This window comes from Capricornis sumatraensis, chromosome 20 (genome assembly GCF_032405125.1).
Source record: "Capricornis sumatraensis isolate serow.1 chromosome 20, serow.2, whole genome shotgun sequence".
Lineage (NCBI taxonomy): Eukaryota > Metazoa > Chordata > Mammalia > Artiodactyla > Bovidae > Capricornis > Capricornis sumatraensis.
Window position 1 is genome coordinate 65,728,112 of NC_091088.1, and position 17,260 is coordinate 65,745,371.

A 17,260-nucleotide genomic window follows, 5' to 3' on the forward strand; every position below is an offset into this window, starting at 1 on the left:
TTTGATCCACCTCATTAGAACTGATTCAAAAGGATTCTTTTTAATGGATGAGTAATAATCCATTGTGTAAATGTACCACAGCTTTCTCATCCATTCATCTGCTGATGGACATCTAGGTTGCTTCCATGTCCTGGCTATTATAAATAGTGCTGCGATGAACATGAAAACACACTGACTTTTAAAAAACACACATTGTGAATATGATGACATCATCACACTGACGACAGGTGTTTCACCAATTCCTACACACTAAGCATTATCTTAAAGACTTTACACAGATGAACTTGTCATCAATAGAACAGCATGTTAGAGAAAGATCTGTGTCCACCTTCAGTTCAGCTCAGTTCAGTCGTGTCCAACTCTTTGTGACCCCATGAATCGCAGCACGCCAGGCCTCCCTATCCATCACCAACTCCCAGAGTTCACTCAGACTCATGTCCATCGAGTCAGTGATGCCATCCAGCCATCTCATCCTCTGTTGTCCCCTTCTCCTCCTGCCCCCAATCCCTCCCAGCATCAGAGTCTTTTCCAATGAGTCAACTCTTCACATGTGGTGGCCAAAATACTGGAGTTTCAGCTTTAGCATCATTCCTTCCAAACAAATCCCAGGGCTGATCTCCTTCAGAATGGACTGGTTGGATCTCCTTGCAGTCCCAAGGGACTCTCAAGAGTCATCTCCAACACCACACTTCAAAAGCATCAATTCTTCGGCGCTCAGCTTTCTTCACAGTTCAACTCTCACAACCATACATGACCACTGGAAAAACCATAGCCTTGACTAGATGGACCTTTGTTGGCAAAGTAATGTCTCTGCTTTTCAACATGCTATCTAGGTTGGTCATAACTTTTCTTCCAAGGGGTAAGCGTCTTTTAATTTCATGGCTGCAGTCACCCTGGGGAGTAAATTCTGTCACTCTAACAAATCGCTCAGATCCCACCATTAAGAAATGAGCCAACAGCACCTGAGCTCACATGGTTGGGAGTGACAACTGAACCTAAAGAATCAACCAGTTAATTACCAGAGAAGCAGAGAGTTTCCTGAAAATACCTGAAACAAGTTCAAGGAAGCTGAAATACAACAGAACAGCATAAATGGTCACGATACAGGGTCACACCCTCTCCCATCGCAACCCTCACAATGTCAATAATCTTACTACAATTTACATCATTCATGTGATGATGCAGAAAAAACTTAACACCATGAAATACACTTAAGATACAACTGAAACTGCTACAAAGCATACACCATTATTTATGAGAGGATGTTTTAGTAATAAAACCACGGAGTTACATATCCATGCATTCATGCATGCATGTGTAAACACACAATTGATTGAAATAAGAAGAGTTGTCTTCATTTTTTTCTTTCATTCTATCAAAATTCATTCAGCGTCAGCTTTGTGCCTCAAACTTGAAATATAGCAGTGAACATGATGGAGCTTACAGTCTAGCAGCCAATTTCATCATCTGGCAGACAGCCAGCCGATTTCATCCACAATTTTAACGTTACTACTGAAATAAGTCTTCTGATACAGGCCTGGTGCTAAAACAAGATTAAACAGAAAGTCTAAGCTACACTGAAAAATCAGACAAGGTCTCTGTGAGGAAGAAACACTTAGAACTGGCAAGGTGGGAAACAGAAGAGTGTTGCAAGCAGAAAGAACAGCCTGAGTGTCAGCTCTGAGGCAGGAAGATATTCACTGAACAGAAAGTCAGCCAGTGTGACTGGAACATGGGGAATGTACTTGGGGTGATGCCAGACAGAGGCTAATTTATGCAAGATCTATGGATTTTGGAATTTATTTCAAAAGCTACTGAAGTCACTGGAGAATCTGCAGGAGGAAAGCTAGACACTTAAGATTTGTTTTTCAGAGCTCAATCTGCTGTGTGTGGAAGTGGTTGTTTTCCTGCTTACTCATGCCAGACTCTGCAATCCCGCTGACAGCAGCCCACCAGCTCCTCTATCCATGGAATTCTCCAGGCAAGAATACTGGAGTGGGTTCCCACTCTTTTCTTTATTTTACTTCTTCATTCAGTAACTCTGTCAACATTCTATTTCTTTTTCAAAGCTTATTTATTTTGCTTATGTTGGGTGGTCATTGCTGTGAGTCGGCTTTCTGGAGTTACAGCTGCAGTGCACGGGCTTTAGATTGCAGTGGCTTCTCTTGTTTTGGAGCATAGGCTCTAGAGAGTGCAGGCTTCCATAGTTATGGGTTCCGGGCTCTAGGGTACAGGTTCAATCATTGTGGCCCATGGACTTAGTTGCTCTGAGGCATTTTCCCAGATGTAGGATGGAACCCACAGACCCTACATTGGCAGGCGTATTGTTAGCCACTGTACCACCAGGGAATTCAGCAACATTATCTTATTCTAGTTCAAAAACAATAAAAAGTAATACAAGCAGAAAATAATATACAGAAGATTTCTTCCAATCTTTATAAAATACCTGTATTTTAAAATATGTGGCCCTCGCTATGGTATACGGTAAAGAATCCACTAGACAATGCAAGGCATGTGGCTTTTTGCCTGGTCTGAGATCCCACATGCTGAGAGGCAACTAAGATGATGAGTCTCAATTCCGGAGCCAGAGTTGTAGAGCCCAGGAGGTCAAACTACTAAAGCTGGCGTGCTCTAGAGCCTAGGCTGCAAGACAAGAGAAGCGACTGCAATGAGAAGCGTGTACATGCAACCAGAGAGTGGCCACCACTCGCCAGAACTAGGGAAAAGACACTGAAGCAATGAAGATACTGTACAGGAAATAAATAAGTTTCTAAAATAATACTGTGATTTCTATCATTAATTTTAGGTATGTACTGATTAACAAACTCCAAACTTTATTATTTTATTCCACTAAGAAAATACTGAATCAAGATTAGTGAAGTTGGAGGATTCCCTCATGGTCCAGTAGTTAAGATTTCTCACTTCCACTGCAGGGTTTCATGTTCGATCCCTACTCAGTGAACTAAGACCTTGGAAGCTGAATCATGTGGTCAAAAAAGAAAGAAAAAAAAATTAGTAAGCCTGATTTCACAGTTTAAATTAGATGGTGTAACGAAACACTCCCTAGCCCTGACATCTATTTCTGAACGTTCCATTCCATTCCCAAACACTTAAGTTTTCAAGGAGGTGCTCATTTGGTTTTAAATGTACTATAAAAAGTCAGCACTTATTTCCCCTCAGTGGCCTCTTTGGCAGATTTTACCATGTACTGTACATGTTAATACGTGAGGTCCACCTACAGCTTCTTTATCCTGATTGACTGAGAGCAGACACCACATCCACATGGGCCTGAAGCAACCTATGCTGCCCAACAGCATGAGACCCCATCTCCAACCCATGGGTGAGAAGCCCTGGCCAGGACGGTGCCCAAGGGAACCTCCTCACAAGGGCCAGGTCACCGGGTCATGGGGAGACAGGATCTAAGTGGAGATGCCAGGCCCTGAGGGAAGGCCCCGGGTGAGTGTGCATGTACTGGAGTCAGACAGGATACTTCAGAGTCAGACACAATTAGCGAGTCCAGAGAAGGGCATTTCAGGAAGGCAGTGTGAGAATCCACTGAGAATATGACCTTACCGGAGAAAGAGCCATGCCTGACTCCTGTTCTTTCCTCTTCTGCGCTCCTTCATCCATGAGTCTTCACAGTTGTATCATGAAAGTAGAAAACATGCTGTTTAATGCTTAGGGTCAACACATCCCCTTCATGAGCCCCAACCACACACACAGGGAAGCCCTCACCATGAGGCAGAGACAGCCCCCTGTGGCCACTGTCTGAGGAGGGACTCAGAACGGTCAACTCCCACAGAGAGACCAACACAAGACTTTCCCACACTTTCCCTCGGATCACACTCCCCTCCTGGTGAGGCCTCATGCACACAGCAGCAGGGGGCACCTCCGCTCACCCCACACTGCCGTGCAGGTCACACAGCAGGCCCTGGTCCAGCCCCACTCACAGCAGAGCGCCCTCCCCTCTCCCAGGGCCTGATCTCAGTCTCAGAAGTGGAGGCTAAGAGCCCTGGTGCTCAATGCAGGATCCAGATGGGAATCATCCGTGGCCTGTGCACATTCCTGGGGCCCCGAATGAGAACCTGAGGAGCGTGTCTGTGGGGGAGGGGTACAAGACACGCCCAGGCAAAATGCCTCATGATCTCATGTGAAGCCTGGGTTGAGCACTAGTGAAGGATGAAGCCCAGGCCACCTTCCAGCTTTACTAAGACTAACGAGAAGGGTTCTGTGTACATATATCATACATCATGTTATCATGTGACAAGTGTACACTGTGGAATATTTATCACAATCCACGAACCAACACATCCATCACCTCCAAATGCCCATGTTCTGTGTGTGGTGAAAACACTGACAACGTACTCTCCTGACAAATTCCCAGCATGCAGTAACAGAATAGGATAACAACAGTAAGCGTGCTGCACACACATCCCCAGGACGCACTCATTTTACAACTCAAAGTCTGTACCTTTCAACCAACATCTCCCCAACCTCCTCACCTCCCAACCCCAGATTACCACCATCCCACTGTCGGGTACTAGTGAGTTTCACATTTTTACATTCTACAGATAAGCGAGCACAGAGAATATCAGTCTTACCTTGTCTGTCCTAATTCAGTTAGCATAACATTCTCTACATTCACCCAAGCTTTCCTAAGTGACCTAAATCTCCATCTACACGGGAAAGGATAAGAAACCCTTCCTCAGCGATCAATGTAAAGAAATAGAGGAAAACAACAGAATGGCAAACCAAGACCTCTCTTCAAGAAAATTAGAGATACCAAGGGAACATTTTATGCAAAGATGGGCACAATAAAGGACAGAAACGGTATGGACCTAACAGAAGCAGAAGATATTAAGAAGACGTGGCAAGAATACACAGGAGAACTCTACAAAATAGATATACATGATCCAGATAACCAAGATGGTGTGATCACTTACCGAGAGCAAGACATCCTGGAATGCAACATCAAGTCAGGCTAAGGAGCATCACTATGAATAAAGCTAGCAGAGGTGATGGAATTCCACGTGAGCTATTTCAAATCCTAAAAGATGATGCTGTGGAAGAGCTGCAATCAATTCGACAGCAAACCTGCAAAACTTAGCAGTGGCCACAGGACTGGGAAAGGTCAGTTTTCATTCCAATCTCAAAGGAAGGCAATGCCAAAGAATGTTCAAATTAGTGCACAATTGCACTCAGTTCAAATGCTAGCAAAGTAATGCTAAAAGTTCCCCAAGACAGGCTTCAACAGTATGTGAATTGTGAACTTCCAGATGCTCAAGCTGGATTCAGAAAAGGCAGAGAAACCAGAGATCAAATTGCCAACATCCACTGCATCATCAAAAAGTAAGAGAGTTCCACAAAACATCTACTTCTGCTTCATTGAATATGCCAAACCCTTTGACTATGTGGATCACAACAAACTGTGGGAAAATCTTAAAGAGATGGGAATACCAGACCACCTGACCTGCCTCCTGAGAAATCTGTCTGCAGGTCAAGAGGCAACAGTTAGAACTGGACATGGAATAACAGACTGGTTCCAAATTGGGAAAGGAGTTCATCAAGGCTGTATACTATTACCCTGCTTACTTAACGTACATGCAGAGCCCATCATGCGCAATGCTGGGGTGGATGAAGCACAAGCTGGAATCAAGATTGCCAGGAGAAATATCAATAACCTAAGATATGCAGATGACACCACCCTTATGGCAGAAAGTGAAGAAGAACTAAAGAGCATCTTGATGAAAGTGAGAGAGTTAAAAAAGTTGGCTTAAAACTCAACATTCAGAAAACTAAGATCATGGCATCCAGTCCCATCACTTCATGGCAAAAAGCTGGGGAAACAGTGGAAACAGTGTCAGACTTTATTTTGGGGGGCTCCAAGATCACTGCATATGATGACTGCACCAATGAAATTAAAAGACACTTGCTCCTTGGAAGAAAAGCTATGTGTATGACCAACCTAGACAGCATATTAAAAACTAGAGACATTACTTTTCTAACAAAGGTCCATTTACTCAAAGCTATGGTTTTTCCAGTAGTCATCTATGGATGTAAGAGTTGGAGTATAAAGAAAGCTGAATGCGGAAGAACTGATGGTTTTGCACTCTGGTGCTGGAGAAGACTCTTGAGAGTCCCTTGGACAGCAAGGAAATCCAACCAGTCAATCCTAAAGGAAATTATTCTTGATTATTCATTAGAATTATTGATGCCGAAGCTGAAACTCCAATACTTTGGCCATCTGATGCAAAGAACTGAGTCACTGACAAAAACCCTGATGCTGGGAAAGACTGAAGTGGGAGAAGGGATGACAGAGGATGAGATAGTTGGATGGCATCACTGATGCAGTGGACATAAATTTGAGTAAGTTCTGGCAGATGGTGATGGACAGGGAACCCTGGAGTGCTACAGTCCATGAGCTGGCCAAGAGGCAGACATGCCTGAGCAACTAAACTGAACTGAGTATTTTGTTACAAATATGTGTGTATATGTGCCTGGGTAACCAGTGAGTACTTCCCTGGGAGCTCAGAAGGTAAAGAATCTGCCAGCAAGGCATAAGAGACAGATTTGATCCCTTGGTTGGAAGGATTCCCTGGAGAAGGGAATGGCAACCCACTCCAGTATTCTTGCCTAGAGAATTCCATGGACAGAGGAGCCTGGCAGGGTACAGTCCCTGGGGTCGCAAAGAGTGTGACATGACTGAGTGACTAACACTTACACTTACATGTTTTCAACCTGGATCCTGGGGCTCTGTAATCAATAGAAATAGTTATGAGACCAGAGGGGAATTTCAAGAAAGGCTTTATTGGGACTCTTGCTGCAGTAAGGAGAGATAGAAAAAAAAAGTGTGTGCCCCTGCTCCTCCCAAAAAGTGGGGTGAGCTGATCCCTTTGGTTATGGCTGGAAGGAAGCTGAGGTGATCTGCCCCACCTCAGGCTCCCGGGAGGTGCTGTGAGCAGGAATCATGGGAAGTGACCTGCTTTTGCTTCTGGAGCCTCAGAAATCAAGCTTGGTTTGTGGTCCTTTTACTTATTATTCAGAATTGCTGTCCGCTCATGAGTGTAGGTTTAGTTTCTTTGTTCAATTACACTTTCTTTGGGGCCTGATACCCGAGAAGAGGTTCATCCAGGTGGAGAACTGCAGTAAAAGGTCCCAGGACCCATCCTGTCTCATACACACATCACAGTTTCATCATCCACTCGGTTGAGAACAGACATTCAGGTTGTTTCTACAACACATAGCTGTTGTGAATCATACAGTATGGGTTAAGGGAGTGCAGGTTACTCCTGCAAAATACTGATTTTTGCACAGGACTTCCCTGGTGGCCCAGTGGTGAAGAACCTGCCTAGCTCTCGGGGGGATGCGGGTTCAATCGCCAGTGGGGGAACTAGGATCCCACAGGCGGCGGAGCAACTAAGCCCGAGCACCACACTAGAAAGTCGGTGCACTGAAACCTAAGATCCTGCAGGACGCAGGCAAAGCCAAATACATGAACAGTTTTTAAAATTTTCCTTTTCTTAGCTATATGATTAGAAGTGAGATTGCGCGATCCTATGCATGTTCTATTTTTAATCTTTCGGTAACTCCATACTGTATTCCATGTACCATTTACATTGCCTTCAACCGTTTACAACCATTAACTGTACTGTGCACGGACGTGGCAGACGCCCGAGATCTGTAAAGACGATGAGAAAACAGTAGAGGAATCCACTGCGCTGGCAGCAACAAGAAGCAGCTGCGTCATCTCCAGAATAAGCCTCTTTACTACAGGTTGCTGTGGAGCTAATAATCCTCAGATTCTAAGAACAAGCCTTCACTGCATCAGGTGAAACTTCTGCCATCAAAGCTGAGGACCAACCATTCCCTTTGAGGCTGAAAGAAACTTCCAAACCTGCATCTGGGCCAACACACTCCCCAGAGACCTACTAATAATCTACCCATCCTGCTATGCAATCCCCAGAAGGTTTCAAGCCTTAACAACTCCTGTTTTAATGATGGAATAATACACATGAAGACACCCAAACACCAACCAGACTCAAGACATCGTATCAGTAACAGTGACCCCAGCAGCCCCAAACTGTCATCACCAAAATCTAATAATACAAGACAGATGTGTAGGCTGATGCACACGCCCCAGTGCCACTTCAACATCTTCCAAAGAATACGCCAACTTCTCTTTTTTTACCTTGCATCTCAAATCTTCTTCATTAGTAACTCAAACTAAAAGAAAAACTATAGGTAATCCACAAAGTGATCTCCCGAATTTTAACGACACTTATTCTATGGGTCTGATTCTTGCCCTCCCTAAAGACACCAGAAAATCCACTGTGTGGAGGGGGTGCTGTGGGGCACTCCTGGATCCCGTCCCCCTTCTCTGGGACCACTGTGCCCATCCTCCTGCACCCAGACCTCCCTGTGGACTAAGCTTAGGCCTTGATTCTAACACACTGCAGGGTAACAGTCCTCAACCCACTTCCTTCCTTCCTCCACAGGTGTGATCATGTGTTTCACAAAGAAACCCAGTCATGCAACCCTCAGTCACAGCATCTGGGTCCCAGGGAAACTGAGCTAAGACACTATGGCACACCCACCATTCTACGCAGCCCACAATTGGCCATGACCCCACATCCAGGTCCTCCAGGTAGAACTGAGAACACCTTTGTCAACAGTTCCACACACCACGTGATCCCACAAGTATGAATGCCTCTCTCTTTCTCTCTCTCACACACACATACACACACACCCCCATTCGCTGGGTTCATCCAGAGCCCTACTCTTGCTGCCACAGCCCTCCTGGAGACTCTGACAAGCTCCCCTTTACTTTCCCCCAGTTTTCTACCTCTTCATGCATGGTTGAACAAGAGGGATAAACAGCAGAGACCAAGGGCATGAGCATTGCAACAGAGTTGCGCACAGGCTACAAATCCAAGGACACTTGGCACTCAGTACAGAGACCAAGGAGCTGGCCCTCCTGGGAAAACCTGCCAGCAACTTGGGACATCAGAAAATTTTACAGGCCCTTGAGATTTGGTTGGATTGAGCTCAGTAAAGAATTAACAAAGATAGAGAGACCCTAGTCTCACTGACCCCTGTTCGAACTCCCCAGTGAGAGCTAACTGGAAGATGTCCCTGATCTTTAAGGAGGTGGGACTCTCTCATATCCCCTTGGATTCCACACCTTCTGGCCACTCTAACCACAGTAAACTCAGCATCCCCTGCTCTGAGCAGATAAACTGCTGGAAGGCACAGCTGCTGTCTAAGATGGCAACCGGTCCCTGGGTGGACAGAGCTTAGAAGACTTGGGGGCTGCAGTGAGCAGTGACACAGCAGACTAAAACATGGGGACACCTCAAGACACTAGATCTATCGGGCTCATTAGGACTCCTTGTATCTTTTTGCTTTCCAGTGATTAAGTGTCCACATGGGGTAAGGATCAATTAGAGTTGAAATGTTCAGAACAGATACAGGAACCATCATCACCTACCTTGTCCCCTCTGTCTCCCCTGAGAATTCTTCAGCCCAACCCACATTCCCAGTCCTCACCCCCAGAGTGAGACGCTGTGAGCATCCAGGGAGGAAGAGGAACACGGTGCATCCTTCAGTGGAGGGAAAAGAGGAAAGACTCCAACAGTCAAAGGACAAGGGCATTTCTGATGAAGGTGATTAATACAGAGGCAGGAAACCTGGTTAATGTGACAGAGAATATGAGAAGGAGACGGGGAGACCTCGCTGGCCTAGACCTGAAGGAAGAGAAAGAGCAAGGGCCACGGTGATTAATGACCAAAGGCAGACATAGAAACTAAGATCCCAGACAGAGAAGGTTTTGATGTCTATGAACAAGGACTAAGTGAATGTGACCAGGACACACTGACCATAAGAACGGGGTCAGCTCCCAGGATGAGGCTGGAGACACTGGCAGTGACCTGAGGGTGACAAAGGGCTGCAGAGACACATGAGGAGTCAGGATGCTGCCCCGAGGACACGGGGAAGCCAGTGGAGGTGGAAGGCCTCCCTGCAGATTGACCCTTATTCATAGAAGACATCTGCTGATAATCTATCTCACTCTAAGCATATGTCCCCACCTCCATCCTACTGTTGTCCTTTCTCATTTTTCAAAACTGAGACCCATTTCAAATTCTAGTAACAACTGGGCTCTCCCTCCAAGAATTGCCACACACAGTCACACACCCAATTTGGCCAATCATTTCAGAGGTCACTGTTGCTCAGATTCTGGACCCGAGGGAAACATCATCAGATCACCTCATTGCTCACTAGTTACCCGATCACATAAAAGAGAGGAAAATGGAGTATCAGATGAACTGCTTAAATTAGGTCGTGACTCTTAATATGAAAGATCACTGACATTCTTCCTAAGTACTCATCAAAACAGTCTACATCGCTTTACTAGTTACCAGAAAAATGCTTCGAAAATATAACATCAAGAAGAAACAGCAAATGGGACTCAAATAAACATGAAACAAGCCTAATGTGAATCAGCTTGTTAATTTTTCCACTGAAGAATTATGGTGTCAGGTGAAAAAAAAAACTTTTGAGAACACAGCATACTTAGAAAACAATGACTTGAATTAACTACAGGAGGGCAACAAATCTTATTTCAGAAGCAAATAATTCTTTACTTCGGTATTGAATGATCTATTCCAAGCTACAAAAAGAATGAAATGTAAAGAAAGGAGAAAGCAAAAAAGGAAAATGATCACAAAGAACATATTTAATGTTCCTGGAAAAGGCACCATGTAGTAAGAGAGTCAGTCAGTTTTGCACATGGATGTTATCTTTTAATACAAATAATTATGAAAGGCACAAGCCTTACAGACAGAAGTTTTGCAATTCTCATCTGTATAAAGTAAAGAAACAAGTTTTAAATTTATTAGATCCTAAAGCCAAAAATCAATGTGGTGGTTTTGTCACTAAGTCGTGTCAGACTCTTGCGATCCCATGGACTGTAGCCCGCCAGGCTCTTCTGTCCATGGGATTCTCCAGGCAACAACACTGGAGTGGGTTGCCATTTCCTTCTCCAGAGGATCTTCCCCACCCAGAAATTGAACTCGGGTCTCCTGCATTGCAGGCAGATTCTTTACCGACTGAACTATGAGGTAAGTCAAAAATCAATGCATCACGACTTCATAATCCTTATCCAACCAATTCAGCACTCTCCTGGATCCAGTCCCCTCCCCCACCTGCATGCTACTTGTTTCCAATTCATTTAGTTCATCTGCTTCCCTACTTCTTTCTCCGTCTCCCTTTCTCTTCCCCTCTGCTCTCCAGCTGTGCCTGTCTACTCTTTACTTCTTCCCTGACTCCCATCCAGCCTCTCTCTGCCATCTGTTCCCTGCAAAATGCTTCTACTCCAACCTCCTTGATGATCCTAAATCTCCACGAATTTCTGCCTTTCATCCTCCATCTCCGCCCTCCCTTCCTCCCAACACTCTGGCACCCCCAAGTGGCTATGCTTCCTTTCAGCTTGCTTGCTTTCTCAGCTCCTCCAATTACTGGATGTGAGTGAAAGTCCCTCAGTCCTGTCTGACTCTTTGCGACCCCGTAGCTGTAGTCCATGGAATTCTCCAGGTCAGAATACTGGAGTGGGTAGCTGTTCCCTTCTCCAGGGGATCTTCCCAACCTGGGGATCTTCCCAACCCAGGGATCGAACCCAGGTCTCCCGCATTGCCAGCGGATTCTTTACTAGCTGAGCCACGAGGGAAGCCCAATCACTAGGAGTCCCCTTTCTCTCCCAGCAGGCTATTGTTCTGTAAGCCAAGGTTCCAACTCTTGTATCTCCTTTGCGGGCTCTCTGTGTGAACCGCCTCTCCACTGTCGCCCTCTTTGGGACCCCTGATTTACAGCCCCTCTACTTGAAGGCTATGGAAGGGGTCGGCAGAGGATCAGATACTTAGATAGCATCCCTGGACTCAATGAACATGAATTTCAGGAAATTATGAGATACAGGGGTCGCAAAGACTCGGACTGAACACCACCTTCCTAATTTGCTCGCCTTTAACTCTCCGGAGATCCTGCTTTTCTCTAAACTTCTGTCCTTGCCTAACCCGCAACCTTCAAGACTTCCTCTCTTTCATGTACCCAGCTCTTCGCAAGTTCCTCACCAATTCTCTTGTCATCGATTCTTCCTCGGGCTTTTCAGTTTTCTATTTCTCTCAAAGTCGATGTCTTTGCTTCTCATGACACCACACCACACCACACCACACCCCACCCCACCCCACGCCCACTATTTAAGGGAATGGCGGCTGAATAAGAAGCCCTCCTCCTGTAAGAGCCAAATTTGGGATGGAAGAACCACGAGGGTCAAGTGGCTGCCCCAGGTCACCCACCACAACACAGGGTCAGGGGATAGGTCATTATGAAGACAAGGCCAAGGAGATATGGGCGCTGGGAGGGAGTGGGTCTAACAATCGGGTGCGCTCCGCAGAATCCCAGGACCTGGGCGAGGACGTGGCCTCCAGGGGCCGAGACGGAGAGGCTGAGGACTGCGGAGCGTAAATGCCCCCCTCATGGAAGAGAATTTTATGGGGTGCAGGAAGTGCAGAGGGGACAGTAAATGGTTTTAAGACGGAAGCAAGTGCGAAAAGCAGCGTTTCCGAGTTCCAAAAGCAGGAACCGGCTGCAGTGCGGTTTAAACCAAAAGGGAGATACACCTTCGTCGCTCACGGAGACGTCTGAATTTGCTGGGGTTGGTAGCTCGGGCGCGGGATTTAGAGTCAGCAGAGACACTCAGACCCGGGATACCGAAGGAAGCCGAATGAGAGCGGCACCTGTGTCTAAGAAACAGAGAAACTCACGCCGCGCTGCTGAGACAGCTGCACAACCGGCTCTCCGCTTCCGGATGTGGAAAGCTGCGCGGGCCGGCAGGGAAACGGCGGGGGCGGCCTGGGGAAGCGGCCTTAAGGGACACAAGCTGTCACGGTGCGGGTCACAGAAGGAAGCCGGTCGGTGAGATGGGCGGGGCCTCGGGGAGCAAGGGGCAGGGCGGAACAATTTAATAGTGTAATCTCGGAGGAAGGTGACTGCAGGAAATTAAAAGACCTCTGCTTCCTGGAAAGGAAGTTAAAAAGCAACAGCATCACATTGACAACAAAGGTCCCTATACTCAAAATAATGTAATGTTAGTTGCTCAGTCGTGACCGGCTCTTTGCGACTCCATTGAGTCGGACGACTCTGTCTGCCAGGCTCCTCTGTCCCGGGAATTCTCCAGGCAAGAATCCTGGAAGTGAACTCGCTCAGTCATGTCTGACTCTTTGCGACCCCACGGACTGTAGCCTACCGGGCTCCTCTGTCCATGGGGAATTACAGGCAAGAATACTGGAATGGATTCCCATTTCCTTCTCCAGAGGAATTTCCCGACCCAGGGAGCGAACCCGGTCTCCCGCATTGCAGGCAGACGCTTTACCGTCTGAGCCACAAGGGAAGCAAGAATACTGGAGTGGGTGGCTATTTTCTTCTCCAGGGGATCTCCCTCACCCACTGATCAAACCATGTCTCCTGCAATGCAGGCACATTCTTTACTATCTGAGCCACCAGGGAAGCCCAGATATAACGTTAAGTGCGATGGAAATAGTTGAGATGAGTGGCAAATTCAAGCTGTGCTTTTTGGAATATCATGGAATTTTTTTCCCAAATATTTTCCAAAGGGTCGACTCTATTTTCTTCTCTCCAAATATCAAATTCCTAGCAATGGCAACCCACTCCAGTGAGAATCCCAGGGATGGGGGAGCCTGGTGGGCTGCCGTCTATGGGGTTGCACAGAGTTGGACATGACTAAAGCGACTTAGCAGCAGCAGCAGCAAATATTTAATATCATATACAGTTTCGAATTAAATTCATGGGTTTTTTTGATTTTGCTTTAACCTGTCACCTAAAGTGAAAGTGAAGTCGCTCAGTCGTGTCCGACTCTTTGCGACCCCATGGACTGTAACCTATCAGGCTCCTCCATCCATGGGATTTTCCAGGCAAGAGTGCTGGAGTGGATTGCCATTTCCTTCTCCAGAGGATCTTCCCGACCCAGGAATCGAAGCCGGGTCCTCCGCCTTTCGGGCAGACGCTTTACCGTCTGAGGCACCAGAAAAGTCCCGAACATACTGCCACTGGGTCTTTGGATGTGGTATCTAGCCAAGAACAGCTGCATATGGTAACCCTCTGTATGAGAGGTGTAAATAGGAAAGCAGACATTTTTGTGGACTATTTTTAAAACATGATAAATGGCGTTATGAACATTATTCATGATCTAAATATTATATATACATTGCAGATCATCTCCATTTCAACAATTATATAAGGGGAACAGTAGAAAATAAAAATTTTATCATGTTCTTATGCAGTGCTTAAGCAACTGAATGTTTTATCTGAAGAGCCTATGATATAAAAATTAGAATCAAAGTTTTGCTTTTTGAATGCTGGTCCATAAAAAAGGCTGAACATAGACAAATTCATTCTTTTGGATTGTGGTGCTGGAGCAGATTCTTGTACAGCAAGATGAGTCCCTTAAGACCATCAGTCTGTTGGAGCTGCTTTGAGGAGGGCAGGAGGAACTCCATCTTGAGGCCTGTCAGCCATCTTAAGACAGCAGGTGAACTGGGCCTTGACTTTGCCCAAGAATGAGGAAACTATCTTTAAAGTAAAACCAAGTCTCCTTGGAGACCTCCCTCCCCACAGATAGCAAAGACGGGAGTTAAGGTCAGGCTGCCCAGGTTAGATTAACAATGAAGATATCCCCCATGAAGTGTAATTACTGTTCCCCTTTAACCTTAATTGTTAGTTCTCCCTACACCTACATGTTGTAAAAATAAATCATATACATCAAAATAAGGTGCGAACATGTAAACAGTCACTTAGTGAGGGTATAAAACCGAGTCTCTCAAAAATGTCAGGGTCCTTGTTCAGAACCGATTCCCCTTGGACCTCCTAGGGTAATAAACTGTACTCCACAGTCTTGAGTGTCCTCCGAGGTGTGCTTTGAGACACTGGATTCTCATTTTTCCAAAACAAATCCTACAGGAAATCAACCTTGAATATTCACTGGAAGGACTGATGCTGAAGCTCGAATTCTTTGGTTAACTGATGTGAAGAGCCAACTCACTGGAAAAGACCCTGATGCTGGGAAAGATGGAAGGCAGGCAGAACAGAGGATGAGATGGCTGGATGTCATCACCGACTGGATAGACAGGAGTTTGAGCAAGTTTCAGAGACGGTGAAGGGCAGGGAACCCTGCCTACTGGCATAGCGTTGCCAAGAGTCCGACAGGACTGAGCGACGTAACAAAGACCCACTCCACTATTCTTGCCTGGGAAATCCCAGGGACGCAGGAGCCTGGCAGGCTACAGTCCCTGGGGATCTCAAAGAGATCTGACTGAGCACTGCGACCATTTTATCTTTCTCTTTGATTCTAATGCTCATACAAGTAACCAGCATCACTGAAACTAATCTCCTAAAATGAAGAGTCTTTGCGGTCAATTTACTACCATGCTCATATAAATCAAAAAAGCACAGTAATACTCTTCCCTATCACTCGAGAAAGAACTTCAGCTCAAGCACCGGTCCCAAAGCTGAAATTCTAAACTAGTTTCCGAACACGGGATTTGATCCTTATAAAATTATCAAGTGCCACATCATAATTAAAATGACTTTTTCCTTATGAAATACTACGTATATCGTGCACTGTATGTATTACCTCAGGATTTTACTTCGAAAGGAAATCAGAACCTGGGCCTCTCACAACGACTGAATTTATTTGGGCTGGAGGAAAGGGTCGGGGAATAGCGAGGTGCGAAGTGACTGGAGGTCACGGAGAGGGAGGAGAGGGGACCCCACAGGCGCAGCTTAACAACAACAAAAACAAACAAAACAAGTACCTCCCGTTTGCAATGGTCGGCCGCACCTACCAAGTCTCCGCTTCGGGAATTGGCTGTAGAATCGCTTGCGTCAAAGCGGAGACTGGAGACTCCTCAGCCATTGGTATCAGAAGAATGCCTCAGCGAGGGGCGGGGCGTAGGGCACTCTCCCGCGCCTGGGCGTGTGAAGGGCGGAGCCGAAAGGGGCCGAGGGCGGCCGAGGGGGGTCGAAAGGGGACGAGGGGGGCCGAGCGGGGTCGAGCTGGGCCGAGCGGAACCGAGGGGGGCCGAGCAGGGCCGAGCGAGGCCGAGCGGGGCCGAGCGGGGCCGAGCGGGGCCGAGCGAGACCGAGCGGGGCCGACGGGGGCCAAGCGGGGCGAGAGGACACCTTCTGTGTTCTTCCTTTTGGTTCCCAGGTCTTGTCAGGGTTTAGAAGTACATGAGGGTCTTTCCCGTCTTGTGTTGCATCATTCATTGCTCATAACTGTAACAGTTTTAAAGTAAAAACTTAAAATTCTATGGGATAATTCCGTTGGAAAGAAAGGTTTCCTCTTAACAGGATTCCTGCTGATGAGGCTGAAGCAGTTCAGTATGGGAACTGAAACACGGTGTGGTGGCCGGGCTGGGGGTGGGTAGGGGTGACTGGGGGTTGATGTGCGGTGGTGGCTGGACCCAGAAATATTCCTGCAATTAGAATTAATTTAAGCAGTTTAAGTAAACAAGAACTGGCTTTGTGTAGGGATGACAAGCTGGAATGTGAAACACACAGCTCTTAGTAACAGCTCAGGTAACACCTCTAAGGAGAAAAATACCTTGACATTCCACTTCTTCAGAGATCAAGCTTATTTGTCACTGCAGCAGCCCAACGACAATGCACCCTGAGGGGAATGCAGGCTGGAGCAAAACAGGTACCATTCTGAGCTTCTGACATAGTAGCCTTGGTAAATCAGGAACAGCCTCTTGGGCCCATACTACGCCTCAGGAAGTCCAGTTAAGTTTTGGGGTGTCTCTCCTGGTTTTCAGATCTCCCAGTTATGGGGTGATGACCCCAAATTTTATTTGGCAGGGTATTAACAGTTAAAAGACACAGGAGGATCCTGGTTGAAAGATACTGGAATTTGCTCAGTTGAAAGCCACTCACTGACACTTCCCTGGTGGTCCAGTGATAAAGAATCCACCTGCCAATGCATGGGACACAGGTTTGATCCCTGGTCTGGGAGGATACCACGTGCCTTGGAGCAACTAAGCCCGAGCAACACAAGTACCGAGCCTGTGCTCCAAAGCGTGTGCTCTGCAGCAAGAGCAGCTCCAGCAGTGAGGAGGCAGCACAGCAATTAGAGCAGTTCCTGCTTGCTGCGCCCAGAGAAAGCCCATGCGCGGCAAAAAAAGGCTCAGCACAG

General features: G+C 46.6%; 1 protein-coding gene across 1 annotated transcript in view; it reads right to left on the reverse strand.

Moving 5' to 3' along the window:
• The window catches only part of LOC138096918 (zinc finger protein 665-like), a 39,783-nt gene extending 36,153 nt beyond the window's left edge, over positions 1 to 3,630 (reverse strand). Inside the window, exon 1 of the mRNA XM_068993156.1 lies at positions 3,574 to 3,630. Coding sequence (XP_068849257.1) covers positions 3,574 to 3,630 — 57 coding nt within the window. The remainder of the gene's footprint in view (positions 1 to 3,573) is intronic.
• Between the last annotated feature and the right edge of the window lie 13,630 nt (positions 3,631 to 17,260).